We start from the raw sequence: 24,227 nt of genomic DNA on the forward strand, positions 1-24,227 counted from the left end.
TTTATTGGATACCCTAATATCCCTGGGGTTAAGAGGGGAAACTGGCTGGAGTGGCTTGGAGCTCCCCAGGCATTTTATGAACCAAGTAAGGAGAGGGGAGGGCTCCACTCCCAGCACATGCCACAGTTACCAGATTAAACTGGTTGCCTTGGTAACGTCCTCTCTGGGCAGGATTTGGGATTGTCGGCTAGGAAGGGGGAAGAATTGGGCAGTGTGGAGGGTGTAGGGGCTGCAAATAAAAGGGTCAAAGAGACTTCTGGAAACTGGAATGTGGGGAAACAAGACCTCAGCACCCTCCAACTACTCAAGGATGTCAGGCATAGACTAAGTTCAAGACCTTGAATCAGAGAGGAAAACCAGCATCGAGTTATGGTCCTCCTAGAACAGCAGTGGTTCTCACCCCAATTGCACACTGTAATCCAGGGAACTTTTCAAAAATATTGTTCCCTAGGCCACACCTCAAATCAATTAAATCAGATCACTGAGGTAGGGCCAACGTTTACGGTATTTTTTAAAAGATCCCCAAGTGATTCATATAGCCAGGGTTGAAAATCACTGCCCTAGAGGGACAACCCAACCTAAGTGGGCTGCAGATGTTGGGAGACAACTTGGGGATTCTAAGTCCTTGGCTCTTCTGAGTCTCCCACAAAGCCTGTGCGCCGACCTTGTGGGGAGGATTGTTGGCAGGGCATCTACACTCCATGAAGAAATAGAGGGAGAGAGGGTGGTATGATTAACACCTGTGAGGAAATGGAGGCAAAAAACTGTGAGAGCCCAGCCCATGGACTTCCGGAAGGGGATAGGGCAGGGCTACCTAAGGCTGATCCACCTGCCCCTTAACACTCGCCTTCTTTCTGCCCACTGAGAGGCAGGCTGGGAGGGCAGAGAACCTGGGGGCTTTGCTGAGCTTGAGTTTCTTCTTGCTGAGCTGGTTACCAGGGCAACAGAGAGAGCAATGGGATCTAACTGCAGGACTGGAGAATCCAGAGGCAGGGGTGAGGGGGAAATATCATGCTCATTCCTCCTGCCAGCAATGCACCCCCAAGGCTGGCTGGCATTCTTTGGATGACCCCAAGAGATCAGGCCCATAGTTACCCATCACTCTGCAGGGGGGAAGGTAAGTAAACTGACTTTAATCAAAGAGGAATTAGGGCTGAGGGTCAGAAGAGTCAATGCTTCTCTGGCTGTGGCAGCAGCACCAAAGGAGGGAGTCCCAACTGTCATTTTAAGATGCACCATGATGCCCATGCCCCCAGTGTACAAAGACTTGTGGGACCCAAGGACAGATGCTGCCAGCTCCACACTGAATTCAACTGCTTCCCCACACCAGGGATAGCCTTTGTAGTAAACTTCCACACCACCGAGGATCTGGAGGATCTGGAGGAGGAAATAGTCAACTCAAAGCTAGCTACCAAGTGGCCTAGGTAACTGGGACCACGAGCCAGAGCTGGTCTTTCAATTGCCCCTCTTCTTTACTTGTACTAAGACTGATAGGAGCCTCTCTCTTAGACTGTGGTCCTTGATACTTCAGTGCCGGTGCAAATTTTCCTTTTCAAGAGGACAGCTAGCTATTTGCACCTTCCCCTCATCCAAGACCTGGTACAGTTGTATTGACATGTGGGGCGTCACCCTGGGAAACTTACTTGCCAAGCACAAAGGCAGGCATGAGGGTTACTAGCTGTTCATGTGGGTAAGCAACATCTCACTAGTTTTTCTGTCCCTTGCACTTCCAATCTAAGAGACTGCATATCCTGGTGTCTATGTGGCAATGGGGTTAAGAAAATTAATGGGGAGTACAGTCATTTGTGGCCTCATAGGGGGTCCTCACCTCTCTGGGCTTCCATTTCACAATTCTGAGTTGGCTCAAGCTGGGACTGTGACTCTAGGGAATCAGGGGGTCCCCTTCCCTCCCTCCCTCCCAAATCAAGACTCATGCAAAACACTGGCAAATGAGCCAAGTTTACATGTCTAAATTTTATTTTCTCCAAGTCACAATGCCAATCACATATGTGCACCCTTTAAAACAGTAACAAACAAGAACAATACACATGGAGAAACTCTTGCAACAAAACACAGTGGACCAACAGAGACAACTGTCACAGTGTCTTAAGGTCTGGGAATCTGGGCATGTGGCCCACTGGCTTGAGGAGACATCTTCAGGTTTAAGGCAAAGGGAACAGCCTACAAAAGGCACAACCATCAGCCACCCCTGGAAGAATCTCTTAGTTGTTTCCTCCTTGGGGGTTACAGCTTGAGTGCCTCTTTCCCCTCCCACCCCTGTGACTCAGAGTGGTTAAGCCAGCTGTTGAAGAGAAGGAACAGAATTGGTGACATTACTTGGGGAGAGACACAGCTGCCACCTTCTCCCTCAGGTTCTGTAGAAGGACAGGGACAATGGCCAAGTTACCCCTGGCAGTCACAAGTGCTGCAGTAACAGGAATCTCTTCCAAAGAGGCAGCAGGGGAGTGGTTCAGCGCCATAGATAAGAAGGAAAGGAGGGAGGAGCCCTTGCCCTGAAAAGTGACTGGTTTCCTTAGGCTTTAGGCCCAGGTGTGGTATCCTCTGTCTGCAAGGACAGGAGTAAAACTTAGGAAAAACAAGGTAGTAACATCTAAAACACTTGTAGCAGGAAAGACATGGAGAAGAGCAATTGCAAAGGACAGGGAAGACCGCTGGCTGGGTAATATCTGCCTCTAGAGAGATGCATTGGTCCATAGCAACTGGAAGGGGTGTGGTAGAAAGGATGTAAAGAAAAGCAGAGCCCTCTAATTCCACTTACCTCAAAGACTGAGCCTTGAGGACTGTGTGAAGACATACCCCTAAGGTGCAAAGAGTCTCACTCCACCCTCCCTTTCTCACTAAAGCATCTAGTTTGCCATCTCTCCCCACTGTTGAGACTTTGCCCTTAGTAGAGAACTGAAGTCTACCAGAGTAGAGAGACTGATGGAGGCCCAGAATTCTAAAAACTGAAGTCAAGAAGAAGGACTCCTACCACACACTTTGAGATCTTCACAACGGGACACTCTGTGCAGACAGCTATGTTTCCATAGGGTTAGAAGAGTTAAGAGAGTCCAAGTATACAATAACAAAGGCCAACCAAAAATGAAAGGCCAGCTCTTTGTAGACTTGGTGGGGGAAGACTGGCTGGTAAGGTCTCAATTATCTGGGATGCAGGGAAGAGCCAAAAGGGAACCCAGAGAAGCTAGCAAACCAGAGAATGAACTTGTTTCATTTAAAGGCAGAGAGAGAGAAAAGGGGCGGGGGGGGGGGCGGGGTTTAAAGGAATATTAATTTAAGAATAGCAAGCCAGGCTTTAAAAACGAACATCTTAGAAAACAAAACAGGATGGAGCTTCCCTGGGAGCAGCAGATGCTTGAATTTCCCAGGAGAAAGTGAAGAAGAGCAAAAGATGTGGGCTCCTAGATGTAGACTCAGAAGCCTGGGCTGTCTGGATCTCTGCTCCTCTGAGCACAGCCAACTCAAAGAAAGACTGAAAACGGGAGGAAGTCCACTTGTTTCTCCCTTTCTCCAACAGAGCCTATCCTCTGAGGAAGGCAGGGGTCCCCCCATTCAGCTGCTTGCTGGTAGGAGCCACCCTGTATCTTCGAAGCCCTCCTGGTAGTAGACAGCTGGTTGTTTTCTATCCTGGGTTCTCACCTCTGCTGTCCTGACAGGGGTGAGAAAAAGGGAAGAACCACCAAAGCGTTAGTGGACCTTTTGGGCATTTAGAAGCTATTTTCAGAAAACCACATTTCTAAATAATGTATATTAAAGTAATATCCCTAAAACAAAACAAAACAACAAAACCCCCATGGTCTTTCTCCTCCACGACCTTTAGAATTGGCTCTGCTGTAACACCTCAAATTTAGATTTCCCCTTTCCTTAATAAGGAATGCCCTCCTGCATTTTTTCCTTCCAGCTTCCCAAATAAAATGCTACCAAATTAACAGTGGTTTCTACTCAACCCTGCTCAGTGCATTCATAAAACAAAGAAACTGGCAAATTTTGGGACTCCTCTAAGCCTCCCCCTGAGATATCCCATGATTACAACTTAGAGCATTAATTAGGTGACTGTTAAGCAAGTAAGCATAAGCATTAGTTTTAAGAATGTTCTGAGTCATATTAAGTTGTACACTTACTTTTATACGATGTTAGATTTAAAATATTCAGAAATTCATATTAACTGGAACCCCTGCTTACAACCTGAAATAAAGTTGGAATTTGTTATCAGGTCATTATTATTAAAAAAAAAAAAAAAAAAGACCATTTTCCATAGAAACACACCCAGAAAAGGAGGGGAATCTGAAGAAAAGGAAAGCCCACTGAGGTCGGATGTGCCCTAAACATCCCTTGTTTAGAGCTCCTCCCCTAGGAGCTCTCATACCTCAGGTGGTGGGGGCTTGATGGTGACTGGCTGGGGAGTCCTCCGGGGTGGGGAGGGCTTTGGCTGCACCTGCTGCTGGGCGGGGTTATAGTAGGTCACCCCTCCATATACCTGCGATGGGGCCTGGGACCCCAATAAACAAGGAGAAGAAAAAGGAATTAATTCATCCAAACTATGATAAACAGGAAACATTATTCAGGCACAAAAATAAGAGTATCGGGGAATTTATAAATCTCTAAGCTGCCCCCCTTTAAAATAATTATTCATTTCTGCCTTAATATGTCCTAATATGGTTCTTACTTCTTCAAAGTACTACCCAGCTTTCTCTAATTCCTACCATCAGCTGACAAATGGAAGAGACTGAGCTCAGTGGTGACACTCCAGATACCACACGGTGTCAACCTTCTGGGAGTTAAACAGTACAGGGAGGGGTAGGGCTGGTAAGTAGAATACAGCTTCATTATGCAGTTGAATAAATAGCAGACATGCCAACCTAAGACATACTAAAACACTTGAATGAAAAACATCATTAAAGAAATGGAAGAGAATAAACAGATGATGGGCATCACATAAGCTGCATTTCTAGCTCCTGACCACCAAGAGGCGTCCTGACACCACATGCAAATCAGTGGCATTGAAATGTTGTCTCCAATTCTTTGAGCATTCTCCTCATACTATATTCCTGTCTGATTTAAAGGATGTGTACTTAGGAAAATCTCATTAGCCATCTCACCTGCGTGTTAGGATATAGATGAGGCGGTGGGGGGGGAGGCAGTGCCCCTGGCGCATAAGGGTAACTGGGATTACCAAAGTTCATGACGCCTGGAGCAGAAAAGTAGGTAGGAGCAAGCAACTGCTGAGGCGGTGGCTGTCCTGGAGACATGGACACTGGTGGGGGATAGAGGCCTGGATTGGGCAGAGGCGCCGGTGTCTGGTGGGGATGTAAACCTGGACAAGAAGAAAACAAAAACTGAAATAAAAGGTAACACCATTTCCATGGGATGGCCTGGCTGGACTGCTCACCACAAACTGCTCAGGGTGGAAGTCCTCAGGATGGACCCAAGAGGAGTTTGTTGCCCAAGCAGCCAAAGTGGCCAGCTTCATTAGCAAGCAGCACAGAGCTCAGGAGGATGGGGTTTGTGAAGCCCCCAACACATATCCTCACGTACTGGAAGCATACAAGCAGAGGCACAAAGCTTACCTGGGTGGGGAAGGTGCATTTCTGGCTGCACAATCATGCCCTGAGGAGGCAGTGGGGCAGGGCTGTCACCATGGGTATAGATTGGTCCCTGGAACTGCACTGTAAGATATCACATTGGGACTCTCATAAACCCTCACTCTTCACATCACACGGACAAGTCTCCTTGTCCCCCAAGCCCTTTGAAAAGATGTTCTCATTTCCACGTGAAGAAAACAGCAACCAGAGAATGTTTGTTAACCACAAGGAGAGGTCAGAAGGGAAATTCAGGAGGCAGGAGGCTGGTCTCTTAGTTCACTTCACCCTGCCAAGAAAGATACTCCAACAATAAAAATAAACTCACATGGATCATAGTAATGTCCCTCCATGATACTGATGTGCACAGGAGGGGCAGGGGGCTCCGGCACAGGTCTTTGCCGTTGAGATGAATAGCGTTTGGCTCGCCCACCCTGGACACCCTGAAATAAAGAAAGAGGTCTGAGCAAGAAGACTTCCAAAAGGCTGACTCTCGTATCATGTCCCACCCTCCTTTAGGTACTGCAAAACACTTACCTGGTACATGGCAGTGTTAAAAAAAGTATTTGCAAAAAGAATTGAAAAACCAATGAAAAGCAACAAGATCTAAACCCAAACCCTGTACCCTACATTTCGGGAGACCCAAATTAAAAGGGAAACATGCGAAAACTGACTTAGTTTAAACAGTGAACAAGCTGTGACATGCAACCCCCAACATGTGCCCCTTTCCCCCTTCTGTACCATTTCTTCCATCCGGTTAAACTGAGGTGGAGGTCCTGCTCCCATGTGTATGTGGTTGGGCATACCTGTAATACACCAAAAAAGTCACTGCTGCAGAGCAGACAGATGTGAATGGGACTCAAGATACCATCAAGAAAGTGACAGGCTGAAGAATCCCAACATGGGGAATGGCTTTCTTCCTTTAAACTAACAAAATTCCTTTTAAACTATCTCTGCTTCCTGTCAACTCCAGCATTTGGAAATTTGCCCCCACTGCCTGCCACCTTAATATAGCAATAAAACCTTTGAACATGAAAAAAAAAAAAAAAAAAACTTCAGTAATGCAATTCAGAAAATGCCAAGTTCAAAATCTTCCAATCAAGTATTTCCCTGCACAGAATCCCTGGGAGGTTATAATTAGCATATTACATTATCAAACATATTGAAAAATCTCAGCCCTGAAGTCTCTGAGCAACAACTAGAGAGGGGAGGATGTTCTAAATCTACCTGATTATTCCTGGCCACAGAGGTCTGGACTAGAAGTATGGGAAGAGATTCCCCTCTGGCTGAAGATGACTCAGGACAAAAGGGAATGTTCTAGAGACTGTCTTCCAATGGTAATAAGGCATTGGTAGGAGAGTGTACTCCTCTAACCAAAGATCAACTCCAGGTCCAGTTTAGGCTACCCTGGTTTTCGGTGTTCAATAATTACGCACACCAGATAAGAATGCAGAAATTGCCAGTCCAAATGAGGATTTCCAATCTTTGAGCTCGAATTAGATTTCAGAAACTAAGGAAAAGATCCTCTTATCTATCTGACTGGAGGAAGAAAAAAAGGATGGGGGAGAGGGGTGGTAGACAGGTCCTAGTCACTAGCACTATGCTGTCCAACAGGATATCCACTAGCCACATGTAGTTATTTAAATTTCAATTAATTAAAATTAAAACTTCAGTTTCTCAGTCACTCTGGCCATATTACAAGTATTCAAAAGCACCATCAGTACAGAAAGTTCTACTGGGCAGCCTGGCTCTAGAAGACTGAGGAAATTAGAGAGGCTTTCCTTTCAAGAAGATTAGGAGATACTCATCCAAATTCAAATGCAGTTTCTGCCTTGAAACATTTAACCATTAGCTCAAATAATAAGAACACTGCCTTCTTCCACTTTTTCTACAGCGACTGGTAACGGATTCTGTACTCAGGAGCTCAGTATTGATGACTGATCAGTTAATAGTAAGCAAAGTAGTGGGGTAGTCCTGTGCAATAAATAAAACTGCTCTGAGGTTTTTGGATGAATATACCTATGAATCCATCTGTTCCTTGCAGTTAATGAAGATACTGTCAGACACCACATCCCTGAGAGACATAAGTCCCATGCCCCTAAGTCCAATGATATAAAGGGGAAAAAGCGAGTCACTATCCCTAAGGTACCTACCCCGAAGCTCACGTGATTGCAGGAATGAAGGCTGCCCTGGGCTCCAATTCTGTTCTGTTATATTTAGTTGTGCCACATCTTGTTCAAGTCCACCTGTAGTAGAATCCACTGGAGCCTCCCAGTTCCCAGTCTTAGCAGGCGGAGGAGGCGTAGTTTCTGGGACTGGAGGTGCTGGGGTCAGCCCTTCAGGTGGAGGGGGCACCTCCTCTGCAACCTTGACTGCATCTCCAGCTTTGACCCTGGTTCTTCTTGCCCGGGAATAGGATTTCTTCTCAATAGGCCTGTCAGGAGCTGGTGGTGCAGTGTCAGGAGCAGGATTTGGTATCTCTGAGGCCGCCTCCTCCTTCTCAGGACTGCCAAGCACTTGAGCATCTGCTTCTGGAGATGGATCCCTTACTGGAGTCTGCTCCAGGCGCCGTGACCGGTAACTAGTCTCATGTTTAACAGTCTCACCAGACCGGCCAGCATGCTGCCCACCAGCTTCTACAGGCCTAAAACCAGCACAACCTTCCTTGAAGCCTCCAGATCGAGGGTAATTCCTGGCAGCAGACATGCGGCCAGTACCTGCAGCATTCCTGTTGATAAATGTCCTTGGTGGTAAGGTGCCCCCAGGACCCTGGTGGCGATGGGACTTATTTGGCCGCTCACCAATCCAGTTTGGATCTCTTTGTGGAGGACTCCCAAACCTGAACAAACGGAACAGAGAAATAACAAAAGGGACCACTAGAGACATAAACTGAGGGTCAGGGAGACTTCCCATATTCCTCACCCAATTACGGGCCAGAATAGCATTTTAAAAAGCAGAGTTTTTCTCCTGTAAATATCAATAGTGTAGGCTCCAAAATTTCCTCACCTGGGTTTCCGGATTCTTCGGGGTTTGATGTCATCAGGATTGTGAGCTGAGCGGATGTCATAGCCATAAAGAGCAATGAGCTCCTGTCGGGACTTTGGAGCCTGTTCATCTTCCCGAAACTTGTCATGCTCCCAGCGACCCTCATCCTTCCACAGCTTTCGCTGACGTCCCTTGGGTCTGGTTGAAACCAGGGAAAAGTGTCTTAGGTTGGCAGATTCTGCCAAGTAAAGATGTTCATGAAATAAACAGGGTTGGGCAGGGAAACAGTAGGAACTCAGGTATTCTCTCCATCTTCCCTGACAGGCTATACAAAACAGGCCTTCCAAAGGCAAGAGTGAATCACAGCACCTCAGGGCCTGCTGGGCTCAAATGTAACAGGAATAGAAATGAGGAGAGACTTCACTTCAAACTACTCAGCACTCTGGAAACATCTCTCTCTTATAAGGCCACCTATGCAAGTATTTCAAATCCCAGAGGTTCTGAGCCTCAGATTAAAGAAGGCAGTGGAAGTGTGGGTCTGGATCCCAGCTCTTCCACCAAGAGTTACTAAATATTCTAAGCCTTACTTTCCTCATTTGTACAAGAGGGATAATCACAGTACTTACCTTAAAATGTTGTGAATAGTAAATGAGATAATACAAGTAAAACACTTAGCAAAGTGCCTGGCATATATTTCAGTAGTAAGCACTAAATACATACTAACATCCTACAGAGCAGTAGCAAGTGGCTGTTACCTGACTTCCTCCTCCTGAGTCTGCCCTCGAAGATCATGCTCAAAAAAGAGCCCTTTCCGGGGTATGTATGCTGGGTTCTTCCGATCTTCATCATCATCCAAATGCTTAGGGCCTTTTTTACCAACTTTGTTCTCCACAGGCTCTGTGCTCTCCTATCGGACAGATAAAGGACTCCTTACTCACTCCAAGGTTAAGAGCTCCTATTCCAGAACCCAAACGGAGGCCTTTGGTGGGTACTAACCTGTCCATCCCCACTTTGCCTCTCTCCAGTCACAGTGCCTTTGGTGTCAGGCTTTTCTTCTCCCTTCTCGTCTTTTGCTGAAGAATTAGCAGCATCATTGGCTTCTGATTTCAGCTCCACTTTGGAGTTTTCCTCTTCACTGTACTCCCCTTCATCACCCTGAAAAAAGTTTCCCTGTCAGCTGTGGAGATAAGATCTGAATGGTGTATTTTAAAATTTTCTATTTTTTTTTTTAAATTTTCCATTCTTTAGGAAAACATTTTCTAACAAATTTTACTGTAATGTAAGAATTAAAAGCAAACACATCAATATTCTTACTAAAATTTCTAGAGAACAGAAACATTGTTAAACAAATTAAAAGCACATTAAAAAAATATATATACAGGGAATTCCCCGGCGGTCCAGTGGTTAGGACTCCATGCTCATGCTTTCACTGCCAAGGGCCTGGGTTCAATCCCTGGTCAGGGAACTGAGATCCCACAAGCGGTGCAGCGTGGCCAAAATATATATATATGTTTATATAGATTCCTGTAAGTTTTCCAGGAAGAAATGGAAGGAACTGTTAACAGCAGCAGCCTCTTTCATTCACTAAGCTTATTATGATAATCATTTCATGATGTATGTCAAACCATTATGCTGTACACCTTAAACTTACACAGTGCTATATGTCAATTATACCTTAATAAAACTGGGAGAAAAAAAAAACAAAAACCAAAAACAGTGGCAGCCTCTGGGGAAGAAGCCCAGGGGATACGGATGGGAGGCTCTAAGTGTCTAGCACACAGAAGGAGCTTTATCTTTGTTGATAATTTCTCTCCCTCTCAATGAACTGTCTCTTAAACATGCAGTGCCTAATAACTACACTCTAACTCAAGTTGTTAATTCTCTCATCTCAAAATGGCTTAGAACAGAGATTCCCAACCTTTTAGATTATGTGAACCCCTTTTTAGGATCTAAAATTTTCATGGGTCCCCATGAGACAATAGCTCAGTATAGTATCCACAAATTGAGAAAACATGTAATGACAAACAACTGCTATACATTCAATAATACTTTTAAATACATTAATATTTTATTAATTCATATATATATTTAATAATAGTAGTACATAAAGGTGGGAGATGTTGATTTGGTGTACAGATAATGAGAACACAGCTAGTGAATTTGCAGCCCTTTATAATAACTCCATGATTTCCCAAGGCACTATTACTCTCAAGTTGGGAAACAGTGGCTTACATTTTTTATGTCTATGATATAAATACTAAATTTTCTGTAGCATGAGAGCCCCTTAGCCAACAACTCTGTCCAGAATGATAAAATTATAAACTTTTGACTTGGAAAACTTTAGAAGAACTTGTACAATCACTGCACCTGAGAAATGAAAAAAATTAAAGCCCAAATGCTCTCTCTCCTCTCCACTTTCTTCCCTCTCTTAGCACAGCAAGATTGGATAATCCAATCAATTATACTTCAATTAAAACAAACAAACAAACAAACAAAAAACAACCGGATAATCCTGCTTGTGACATAGAAAGTGTTAGGTCTGTCCATACAAAGAAGGGTCCCTTAGGCCATCCTTTAAATAGGGGCCACTAGAAAGGGTTAGGCAATAGAGGTGTAGCTAGTTCTAGGTAGGGAAAGGGAGCAGCTAAGGCTCCTGCTAAAGGGGCTGGCTTTAGACTAAAGTTACTCTCATATCCTTGTCCTTCCAAGATTTGGACCTAAGGAGGCAGGGCTATAGGTCAGGGGAGGTAGGTTTAGAGACCTATGAGGACACAAAGAAATGGATTCAAGGGAAGGTGGTTTAGTCCCCACTGCTGGGTTAACATGTAAGGGTACCAATATACCTCTGCCCCCCTGGTAGATTCGTGTACACTGGTCTCTTATTCTCCTACTGGGTCTGACACTCAGTCTGTACCAGACCCTCTCCTGACTCCAGGTCCAGGATGGCCTCAGGAATCTGATCAAAGATACTCACTGAGATTCCTGACGAAACAAGAAGCTCTCAAGCTCTAAGTCTCTGATCTTTTTTCAGATAGGGCTGCGATTGCCTGACTGGCCCAGACAAGTCAATTAATTCCCTTTCCCCTTTATTCCCTGCTCAGCATCAGGGTATTTCAGCCTCTAAGTGTTTTGGGTTAGGAGTCCCAGAAAGGTGACACTGCTATGAAAACACAGAGTTCAGGGAGACTGCTTGACCACACCCACACTATGAGAACCACGCCTTTACCTACAGCTTTTTAACAACCAAGTACCCTTGATTCTTCCCATTTCCCCTCAATCACAAGAAGTTTTCTCTCCTCTTGAGTTGGGAATAGGTGGGTGGTAATCATTCAGTTCTTTCCTTGGTCCTATGTTCCTTTCAGGTTCTGTAGCAGAAATTGCAAGAATCTTGCTTGGGGGACCTCCCTGGTGGTCCAGTGGCTAAGACTCCACATTCCCAATGCAGGGGGCCCAGGTTCGAGTCCTGGTCAGGGAACTAGATGCCACATGCCACAACTAAGACCTGGCGCAGCAAATAAATAAATATTCAAAAATAATAATAATAATAAAGATTTCATCTTTAAAAAAAAAAGTCTTGCTTGGTGTGTATGTGACCTTAATTCACTACTCCCCTCCACCCCAACAATGACTGAATTCAAACACCTTAAAATAGTATCAGCATGATTAATGAGAGAACTTTGTTTTATGCTCTATCCCCTCTTAGTCCGTGGTGGAATGTCAAATGAGGCAACTCTTTTATTCCAAATGAGAAACTAATTTTGTTTCCAGGGCAGGACAGAAAGATACAAATAGCACAGTGCTGAGGAGACTCCAAATTAGCATCAAAGTCTGGTATAATGGAAGCCAAGGTGCTACCCTAGAGTCAAGCTTCTTCAGCTATGGGCTGACATCAAAACCCTTTCCCCTAGTGCTGACTCTCCCATTCAGTGAACACCCTTCCAAACCCTAAAGCCTAGCTCTCCACTGAAGCAACTGCATCCCTGGCAGAATTCTCATGCAAACGTTTTAGCTCATTTTTCCATTCCCCACATATTTCAGAGGAAGAGGTCGAGCTGGTATCTTCCTCATTCTCAATGTCTCTTCCAGATCTAACTCCTCTGCCTCATTTTAAAAAATTTTTAATTTTTATTGTTTTTATTACTTATTGAAGAATAGTTGAATTATAATGTGCTAATTACTGCTGTACAGCGAATTGACTCAGTTATACATATATAAACATTCTTTTTCCTATTCTTTTCCATTATGGTTTATCACAGGATACTGAATACAGTTCCCTGTGCTATACAGTAAGATCTCGTTAATCCATTCTATATATACCAGTTTGTATCTGCTAATCCCAACTCCACCTCATTTTAAACTGCTGCTTCTCTGAGGCTCCTATCACCTAGCTATATCCTGCTTCTCGAAAGTTCAGATTACATCACTTCACTTTTATGAAAGACCTACAGTAGCACTTGTTTTCACAAACTGAAAGAAGCTTCAAGAGAATTTTTGTTTTAAGAAAAAAGGCAAAAGTGAAAATTGTAGTCAGTGTTTTGTTTTGCAGTGAGCTGTCATATTGGCAGCTCCACACCCCAAGCAGAAAGAGTGGCACCACCAAGCTCCTGCCCTGGGAACTACACTCGGCCTCTCAGCATCAAGCTGCCACAGCTTTGAACTGTGTCTGTGAGCATCCGCACTTTATGTCTATTTATTTTCTGCATCCCTTGGCAAGATGTGTCCTAAGGTAATTGCTTCTTTGCTTTAAGCCATTTCAGCTTACGAAAGGTTTCACAGGGACGCTCTATCAGACCAAGGGGGAAACCTGTACCTCTATGCCTCTGCCTGGGTCCACCTTGTCGTTAATTTGAAGACTATGGCAAGGAGCTCACAGTTTTCACCTCCATTTTAGTCATCCACTTCCATGTACACACTTCATACCAGTCTTACCTGGAACTGCTATATACATTTTTTTTATTTTAAGTAAACCTGATCTTTTAAAAATCTTAAATTTAAACACCCCAGACTTTGATCAAAACTGCCACATGGGGGACTTCCTTGGCGGCGCAGTGGTTAAGCATCTGCCTGCCAATGCAGGGGGCATGGGTTCGAGCCCTGGTCTGGGAAGATCCCACATGCCCTGGAGCAACTAAGCCCGTGCGCCACAACTACTGAGCCTGCACTCTAGAGCCCGCAAGCCACAACCACTGAGCCCACAAGCCACAACTACTGAAGCCCGTGCGCCTAGAGCCCGTGCTCCGCAACAAGAGAAGCCACCACAATGAGAAGCACTGCACCGCAATGAAGAGTAGCCCCCGCTCGCCGCAACTAGAGAAAGCCCGCAGGCAACAACAAACACCCAACGCAGCCAAAAATATATATATAAATAAATAAATTTATTAAAAAAAAAAAAAAGCCACATGGAAAAGGATGAAGTTAGACTCCTCACCCTCACCTCACCCCTTATAAAAAATTAACTCAAAATGGATCAAAGACCTAAAATATAAGAGCCAAAACTATAAAATTCTTAGAAGAAAACATGACTTTGCATTTGGCATGGATTCAGCAAAAGCTTCTTTGATATGACACCAAACACACAGCAACAAGAGAAAAAACAGATATATTGGACTTCATCAACACTGAAACCTTACACCATCAAGAAAGTGGAAAGACAACACACAGAATGGGAAAAAGTATTTGTAAATCATATATCTGATAAGAAACTTATACCTAGAATATATACAGAACTCTTACAACTCAATGATAAAAAAAAAACCCAATTAAAAAAAGGACAAGGTATCTGAATAGCCACTTCTTCTAGGAAGATACACGAATAGCCAATAAACACAAGAAATAATGCTCAACATCATTACTCATCAGGGAAATACAAATCAAAATGAGATACCATTTCATACCTACTAGGATGGCTGGAATCAAAAAATCAAGACAATAATAAGTGCTGTTGAGAATGTGGAGAAACTGGAATTCCCATACATTGCTGCTGAGAATGTAAAATGGTGCAGCTGCTTTGGAAAACAGTTTGACAATTCCTCAAACAAATAAACAGTTACCACATGACTCAGCAACTCCATTCCTAGGTACATAACCAAGAGAAATGAAAACATACAACCACACAAAAACTTGTACACTAATGTTTACAGCAGCATTATTCATAAAAAACAGAAACTCAAGGGTCCATCAATGGATGAATGGATAAACAAAATGTGGTATATCCATACAATGTAGTATTATTCAGTCATAAAAAGGAATGAAGTACAGGGGACTTCCCTGGTGGTCCAGTGGTAAAGAATCTGACTTCCAATGCAGGGGACATGGGTTTGATCCCTGGTCAGGGAACTAAGATCCCACATACCACAGGGCAACTAAGCCGGCATGCCACAACTACTGAGCTCATGCACCTCAACAAGAGCGCCTGCGTGCCACAACTACGGAGCCCACATGCCACAACTAGAGAGAAAATCCGCACACCACAACTAGAGAGAAGCCCGCACACCGCAAAGAAAAATCCCACATGCCTCAACGGAGACCCCACATGACGCAACTAGCAGCCAAAAAAAAAAAAAAAAAAAAAAAGGAATGAAGTACTGATACATGCTACAACTTGGATGAAAACCTTGGAAACATTATGCTAAGTGAAAGAAGCCAGTCATATTATATTATGTTCCCATATAATATATGATTCCATTCATATAGAAGGCCAGAATAGGGAAATCTCTAGACACAGAAAGTAGATTTGTGGTTGCTTAGGGCTGGAGCAAATGAGGATGGAGGAACTGTGGGGGGCAAGTGACAGCTAAAGGGTACAGAATTTCTTTTTTTTTTTTTTTTTTAAGATTTTTTTGATGTGGACCATTTTTTTTTTTTTTTAATTTTGTTTATTTATTTTTTGGCTGTGTTGGGTCTTTGTTGCTTCATGCGGGCTTTCTCTGTTTGCGGCGAGCAGGGGCTACTCTTCATTGCTTCTCATTGTGGTGGCTTCTCTTGGTCAGCACAGGCTCTAGGTGCACGGGCTTCAGCAGTTGAGGCGCGCAGCCTCAGCAGTTGTGGCACACGGGCTTAGCTGCTCCGTGGCACGTGGGATCTTCCCGGACCAGGGATCGAACCCATGTCCCCTGCATTGGTAGACGGATTCTTAACCACTGCACCACCAGGGAAGTCCCCAGAATTTCCTTTTGAAGTGATGAAAATGTTCTGAAACTGACTGTGGTAATGGTCACATATACCTGTATATACTAAAAACTATAGAACTATACACTTTAAAGGAGTAAGTTGAATGGCACATAAATTATATCTCAATAAAGCTGTTAAAAACAAAAACAAAAACAAAAAACCCTGTTATTCCTATTCTTTCTCAGTTACTCCTTTACTCTCTAGTCTCCAATTTCTTAAGACATCCACTCCCTTGACATTTCTACCTTTTCCCTACAGATCAGTCCTTTCCCACATTCACTTTCCTCTCAACTCTGTGACCCCTTCATTTCAATCACTGCTAGTAATTCCCTCAAGTCCCCTACTCCCATGTGCCCAAGACTGGATCAACTAACTGTCTGCTTTTTCTAAGCTTACAACCAGACTTCTGATCATCACTAAAGGGAGTTTAAAAAAAAAAAAAAAAATCATACAACTTCACCCATCAGTGCCACCTCCAACCTCAACTACTCAAACTTCCTTTAGTCTCACAATTCCTACACTGCCCTTCCACCAACAACCATTCTTTACGTTTTTCCTTCTATTTCACAAGGAAAACAAAACGAAGGGCACACCAGCTTCCTCCCCATATACCTTTCCTTCCCACTTCTCTATAATTACAATGGAAGACGTTTTTCTTGTCTGTTTCCTATTTCTTCTCATGTACTCAGTCAAGGACACCAATACACGCATTACCTATCCCCTCCCTGTTCTCTCCCTTTCTACTGATTTCTTCAACCTTTAGCCATACTTTATTCTCCAACTTAAAAAATAACACCAAACCCTCTCTTGACGTTAGAGCCTTCTTTCCAGCTACCAGCTCTCTAGCCTCCCCTTCATAGGCTAATTTCTTTAAAAAATTTTCTTGGAGGATTCTGGGAAAATGGCAGCAGCATAGTTTTTGATCTCTTCAAATCTCCACATGAAATGGGAGCAAGATCAAAACCCTCTGGATAACATTTACAACAAAACTAGGTTGCAAGCTATCCCCCAGGACGCAAAATATAAGCACATAAGAGCAAAGCATCAACAGCCACAAGACCTGCATCAGATTGGTATCAGTGTTGGAAAAAGCAGAGAGCACTAAATGGACCTGAAAACAGGAGAACCCTGAACTAGTCAATAGGTAGTCAAAAGAAAGCAAAACTGAGAATAACAGTTGAAACCAGAAGGGGTTTTACTGTCTCCAATAGAATGTGAGTTTAAGGGTCCTGCAGTAAGAAGGTCTGAAAGGGTTAGAGCAGTGTAACCCTTTTGAAATCTTAAAACCAATCTGGCTGCCAGGGCCCCCTCTAGGAGAGTAACACACTGAAGATAAAACTGTTGAGAAGAGAATCAAATTCAGCAGAAGAGGGATAAAAGGAATGAAGGAAAGAGAAGGTCCAAAACACATCAGAGAAGGGAACAAAAGCAGGAAATCTCAGAAGGCAAGCCACCATATATTTTTTTTAACACTACAGAAAAACAACTGAAGAGGGAGCTCTATGAAGTTAGAAAAAGTTACTCTGAGCCGCACTTCCTTCGAAAAGATCAGGAAAACTAATTTTTAAAATCAACAAAGGAAAAATACAGAGATCAAATCCCACATAAACTTGCTATGAGAAAAAAAAATAAGTAGAATAGCATTCCTACAATGAAAGCATGCCAAAAAGACATGCATATCATATCAAAATTGTAACTTCTATTTCAAAATGAGCAAAAAAGACATTAATATTATATAAGGCATGAAAGAACATCAGTCAGAATTAGAAAAATCCAAAAATGAAATGAAAGAACTCATTCATTCAAAGGAAGATATCAGAAATTAAAAAAAAAAATTCATTTCAAATACAAAGTCTAAAACTAGAAGGAACACAAACAAGCGTGGATAAACACAACAATAATGCCTTATGAGAAATTAGAAGTGAAAAGGAAGAAAATATTTAAAAATCAACAGAAAATGAAGAAACAGATATAAAGGATTACAGAGAAAGGGTCAAACACTGAAGACAGGAAAAGAATATTGGGATAGAAGTTCCATGACATACTGTAGAGCACATCTCATACCTATGAACACTGATCCAGAATGACCAACTCCAGGACAAATTCTAATAAATTTACTGGACCCTAAAGAAAATATACTGGGAATACCTAGACAAAAATAGCAAGTGACTTATAAGGGAAAGAAAATCAGGTGTTCATTAGTCAGTTCCGTGCAAGATAAAAGCTTTGGGTCACACTGGTATTTTTCCAAGGATATCATGGAAAGACAATTTGCAAGAAATACAAAGGACAGAGAGAGCATGCTAAATTGTACTATGAATGAGTGACCATCAAAATCTTTTCAATGGATACACTGTAAAGAAAACAAAGGGATGAAAAACTAAACTGTAGACTAAGAGACAGATCAAAATTTAAGAAATAGGCAAGACTAAAGTGTAGCATCTAGGTACATACAGTTAGTAATCAACAAGAAATTCAAGCAAGTAACAGATTACAATGAAAGGCAAGATGTCAAGTCTACTTCTCTAATCTAGACAAGTGCTGTCCAACAGATCTTTCTGGGATGATGGAAATGTTTTTATCTATGCACATGTGGCTACTGAGTACTTAAAATGTAGTTACTGCAACTGAGGAGCTGAAACTTTAAGTTTAATTAATTTAAATAGCCACATTTGGCTGGTGACTACCCTATCTGACAGAACAGAACTACACCTCTCTCTTAAATTTCAGACAATATATACTAGATATTGCCACATCAAAGTCCCACATGTTCCTCAATCTCAAAACATCCAAAACTTAACCCAAACACTGTCCTTCCTAAAATCTCCTCCCCCTGTGGTCCGTTTCTTAGTGAATAACACCATTCATCAACCTGGGCATCCCTTTGACGCCTCCTTAATTCAGGCTCCACATTCAATCAATCAAGAAGTTCTATTAGTATCACCGAAATATCTCTCAAATCTATGTCTTGCCAGTGCCACTGCCATGTCCTTTCTTTAGGGCACCATCACGCTCCTTGGACTAGCCTAATAACCTTTTTTTTTTTTTTTTTTAAACATCTTTATTGAAGTATAATTGCCTTACAATGGTGTGTTAGCTTCTGCTTTATAACAAAGTGAATCAGTTATACACATACAATATGTTCCCATATCTCTTCCCTCTTGCATCTCCCTCCCTCCCACCCTCCCCATCCCACCCCTCTAGGTGGTCACAAAGCACCGAGCTGATCTCCCTGTGCTATGTGGCTGCTTCCCACTAGCTATCTATTTTACATTTGGTAGTGTATATATGTCCATGACACTCTCTTACCCTGTCTCATCTCACCCCACCCCCTCCCCATATCCTCAAGTCCATTCTCTAGTAGGTCTGTGTCTTTATTCCGTCTTGCCACTAGGTTCTTCATGGCCTTTTTTTTTTTTCTAATAACCTTTTAACAGCTCTGTCTCCAGTCTTGCCTCATCCACAATTCATCCTCCACACTTAAGCCTCCAACAGCCTTTCTTTCTTTGCTGTTAGAGTAACATCCAAACTCATTTATACACAGAATGGTACACTCCTATAAAGTCACAATCACCAAACCTCACTGAACACTCCATACTGCCTGGCAGTCTTTCTGATGTTTCTGTTCTCTAGTGACTACAGCAAACATTCCTCACTCCAAAACCTCTTATCTCCTTTTTACTCTTTGCAGATAACTTTACCATTGACTTCAAAGAAAATAAATCATCTCATCAATCACCACATTCTGTCAATTCCATAGCCTAAATAACTGTCAGTGCTGTCCACTTCTATTTTCACTGCCACCACTCCACTCCATGCCACACTTACTACTTTCCTAGACTTCCACAGTAGCTTTCTTAACTAGCTTTTCTGTCTCTAATCTTGCTCCCTTCAGATCAACTCTCCCCACTGCACACAAAATGATGGTTATAAAAATAATAATTCTAAAATATTACTGTGACTCAACCTGGGATCTTGTTAACATAGATATGTCTGAATCTTCACTCCCTCTGCAAGATTGTTTCAGTAGGATTTTTTCATGTAGGTGTTCCCTGGATCTGACAAACACTGCTTTAAAATTTAAGTCTTATTCATAACCTGTATCACACTCTTGTTTAAAACCCTGGTACACTTTTTTACTTCCTTAGAATAAAATCCAAATAGTTTTCAGCCTGGCTTATAAAGTACTTTAAAATTTGGACTGAGATTCATCCTTACCACCAGTCGTACTAAACTCTTCATATCCTCCAACTCACCATGCAGTCCATCCCTTCTAGACCTTCTTTCCACACTGTTCCCTCTGCTTAGAAAATTCTACCTGGCTAACTCCTATTCACCCTTCAGGTCTCTATTTGAACATTCGCTCCTGTAAACATTTCCAAACACCCTAAACCCAGTTAGTTGCCCCTGCTATGTGCTCCCAAAGCACCCTATGCTTCCAATACCATGGCATTTACCAAACATTATTGTAATTACTTAGTTAACTGTCTATATTTTCCCCCTCTGACCTGGAATGTACTGCTAAATTCCATGAGGGCAGAACCATGCCTGTCTTTTATTCCAGTGCCTAGTACAGCTCCTGGCACTGAGCAGGCACTTAATAAAGAGAAGGAACAAGTAATCCCCGCATGATCTGGCCCCTACTCACTAATATGCCCTTATTTCTTGTATCCATCCTGTCCCAACAATGTTCCAGCCACACCAAACTACTTTCAAGTTTCCAAATATTTAACCTTCTCTCCTGTCTCTGGGCTTTTGTAGCGGTTGTTCCCTCTGCCTAGAACATGGTTTGCCTGGCTAACTCCAATTCATTCTCCTCTGACTGCCTAAGATGGACTCAGTACCGGGCCATTAACACCCTACTTAACCCTATCCCCTAGCAGTTGTCACCAAGTCCTATGATTGCCTCAATGTTTGTCTGACTTCCTTACTAAGTTGTAAGATTCCTAAAGATAGGAACTTTGTTACAGTGTTCACTGTTGCATCTCCAGGGCTTAATGGAAAGTCTAATATGTAGCAACAGTTCTATAAAATTTATAGAATGAACCTTTTTTTTTTTTTTTGAAATTAGCCTAAGGGTCATGAACCAGAGATTTCCTGCCCTTATATTGATAGCCTCAAATTCCTAATGTTGTAGGCTTTAGGCTCTTTTTTTTTTTTTTTTAATTTTATAGCTACTTTATTTATTTATTTATTTATTTTTGGCTGTGTTGGGTCTTCGGTTTGTGCGAGGGCTTTCTCTAGTTGCGGCAAGTGGGGACCGCTCTTCATCGCGGTGCGCGGGCCTTTCACTATCGCGGCCCCTCCCGTTGCGGGGCACAGGCTCCAGACGCGCAGGCTCAGTAGTTGTGGCTCACGGGCCCAGCTGCTCCGTGGCATGTGGGATCTTCCCAGAACAGGGCTCGAACCCGTGTCCCCTGCATTAGCAGGCAGATTCTCAACCACTGCGCCACCAGGGAAGCCCTAGAATGAACCTTTGATCCACAATCCAATTCCTCCTTATATCTCAGGGCTCTGCTCAACAACTCCAGGAAACAAATAGCCATTCTGATAGCGTCTCTAGTAGTTTATTCAATCAAAACAAGTAAGTTCACAAACGTTTGGCTTAGGGAAACTTTCTGCTAAAGACAGAAAACCTTATCCATAAACTGAGAAATGTTTCTGACACAAACCACTCAGAATCCTACCCTTTTAAGGTCTTCAGATATACTCAGAAAAAATATCCAACTGGCTGGCTTCACTACCTAGGCATCATGGAGTGTCAAACAACCTGTAAAGGGCTTCAGAATGTTCTCATTCTCTTATTTAGAACCTTATTTCCTTTAGACAGGGTGAAAAGCCAGCTATTAACACATTCACACATGTGGCCTGAAGAGGCTTACACCAAGCTTCCCTCCCTATAACTGAACAAGACCCTTTATAATAGTTTTTCAGAAGCACAAATGAAGAATGCACAAGAGGAGTAACAAGTAGGTGATGGTACTTTTGAACCACAGGTGTGTACAGTTTTTAAAATACATTTTCCAACCTACACCATAGGAAAAAGAAACTATCACACTCACTTCTGAGTCTTCTGCACTTTCATAATCCGAGAGAACAGCTGAAAGAAAACAGAAACATGTAAAGAAAAAAAATTCAACACAAATTATTATAATTACATCTCCTGACTGCCTGTTGCGGATCAAGCAAAAGCTCTCATTTAATTCTGACTTCAACCTATGAGGAAGATAAAATTACAGTCCCCATATACAGATTGAAAACAGGTTCAAAGAGTGACTTTGACTTTCCCAAGATCATACTGCTAAAACGTATGCTTTTAAGCTCTATGCTACAAAGAGCCACTTTGCGGCACCCTCCCCCAAATCCTTAACAGTCTGAGAGGATGTCAATTGCTGGAAACGGCTGACCTGAGTTTATGGGCAAACAACTCTGTCAGGATGCTACTCACCATCGCCCTCGATGCCATCTTCACTCTCCTGAAGGAAAGGAAAAGACATGGGTTAGTTCTGTGACTTCCAGAGGGTGAGAGCTGAAAACTGAACACAAAATGGTTGGAAAGGGAGTCGAGGAAAGGTACATCTTTAACAAGTAGCATCCGAGGGAGGTCCCGTCTATTCACCTCCAGTCCCAATTTCTGAATAAACATCCACTTCCCATCCGCAGCAGCTCTGCCCTCCCCCCACAAACCGCTCCTCCTCGCTTGGGGCTCCGGAGGCAAACCGCACTGGGATAGCTCTCTCCTCGAACACGTTACGCCTCAGCATCTACCGATAACTCCCAGCCTCCCATCTTCACCTACACCCCGCCCGCCCCCCGGCCCGCCCCACCCGCGCGCACTCACACACTCCGACTCCTCAGCGCTCTTGGCGCCCCCGCTCTCCACCCGCCGCAGATGAAGGGCCCCGGCTCGGCCTCCGCGCTGGGAAAGCACAGAGCCACTGCCGCCGCCTCCAGCGCTACCGCTGCAGCTCCCGCCGCCCCGCGCCGGGGAACCGCCGCTGTCTGAGCCGGAAGCACCAGATTCTTCGTCCTCGGTGTCCTGCGAAGCGCGCTGCCGCCGCCGATCCGCCATCTTACGGAGAACGGCCGCCGCCGGCCGCCTCCTGACGTACCCCGCCCGTCGCAGGGGCTGCCGGGAGGCTCGAGACCTGGTCCCAGCATGCTTCACTTGCGGCGCTGGTTGCCCTGCTCTTCAGGGGGAGGCGCTGGGGGCGGGGCTGGCGCGCTGCGGCAAGTTTGCGGGCGAGCGGGATTGCGTAAAGCGGTGACGTAGGGGGCGTGGCGCGGCCCCTGACTTCCCCCGGTAGGGCACCGGGCGAGGGGAGTTGCATTCGGGCAGCCTCCTTCGGCTCCACGCTCGGCCATCTTGGGCTTTCCGAGTGGATACCGTTGACCTGTCGCAGCTTCACTGCGGCATTGGAGTTGTTTCATGATTTTTGTTTCTACCTATGTTTGAAGCAGATCGTTTGACTGAATTCGTTTGCTTGGTAAAATCACGAATCAAGGGAAACCTCTGAAGCCGTTGTGCTGTATCAGATTTGTTAACACCTGCCCATTTTAAGCTAAAGGGCGGAGGAGGAACCAGTTGTTCGTAGTGAAGCCCGAGGATTTAGTGTTGCAGCACTACAGTGTTTTCCCTGTATTCTCATTTCCTCTTCCCCCTTCACGTGTCTTCCCACCCCAGCCATCACCTCTCCCAAAGTGCAGGCTGGTATGATGGTAATCTTACCAAGATTTAGAACCGATTTAAAAAAAGATAATCATAGGAACGGGCATTTGGTTCAATAACCTGACATGATTTCCTTCTTGTTAAGGGCATGCCAGACGGGTAAATGAGGGAATGCTGAGATTTTGGCAACACATTTTTCAGCAATGAAAAAAATCGGTATGTTTGTTTTGTACCATAATAAAAACATATAAGAAGCGTAAGCTATTAGTGCACCTACGGGAGTACACATTTTAATAATACACACCAGAGAAAGGTCACTATCATAGCACAGGATTCTGTCCTGTGTAATGCTTTTACAAATGCTCTGTTTGATACTGATGTTTATCAAATTTATAGACAATATGAAACTAGAAGGTATTCTGAATGCCTTCAGAGATATAATCAGGATCCAAACAGATCTCAGCTGGTTAAAAAAGTGGTCAAATGTGACAACTTGTAAATACAGCTCCAGAAACCAACTGCCCGAGTTCAAAATGGAGGACGTGTGATTTAATAAGTTAACAGAAAGAAAAAAAAGACCCAGAGGATCCTATCTCAAAGTAAATTGATATAGTAAAGCTGCCAAGTGTAGTGTCTAAATAAGGAAAGTGATAGTCTGCCACTTTGCCTTTCAGTTGTTTGATCTGGATTCAATTTTTTTTTTTTTTTTATAAATTTATTTATTTTTGGCTGCGTTGGGTCTTTGTTGCTGTGCGTGGGCTTTCTCTAGTTGCGGCGAGCGGGGTCTACTCTTCATTGCGGTTTGC

General features: G+C 43.6%; 1 protein-coding gene across 1 annotated transcript; it reads right to left on the minus strand.

Moving 5' to 3' along the window:
- Nucleotides 1-1,955: 1,955 nt before the first annotated feature.
- CASC3 (CASC3 exon junction complex subunit) lies at nt 1,956-22,888 on the minus strand. Its single transcript, XM_057536377.1, has 14 exons — nt 22,594-22,888; nt 22,201-22,228; nt 21,815-21,852; nt 9,579-9,737; nt 9,338-9,489; nt 8,604-8,780; nt 7,751-8,436; nt 6,339-6,403; nt 5,926-6,040; nt 5,586-5,684; nt 5,118-5,332; nt 4,385-4,507; nt 4,140-4,203; nt 1,956-3,667 (listed from the first exon to the last, which is right to left on the minus strand). Exons 1-13 carry the CDS (start codon nt 22,822-22,824, stop codon nt 4,180-4,182), a joined length of 2,112 nt encoding a protein of 703 aa, XP_057392360.1. The 5' UTR covers nt 22,825-22,888; the 3' UTR covers nt 1,956-3,667; nt 4,140-4,179.
- Between the last annotated feature and the right edge of the window lie 1,339 nt (nt 22,889-24,227).

Source organism: Balaenoptera acutorostrata, chromosome 20, assembly GCF_949987535.1.
Source record: "Balaenoptera acutorostrata chromosome 20, mBalAcu1.1, whole genome shotgun sequence".
Lineage (NCBI taxonomy): Eukaryota > Metazoa > Chordata > Mammalia > Artiodactyla > Balaenopteridae > Balaenoptera > Balaenoptera acutorostrata.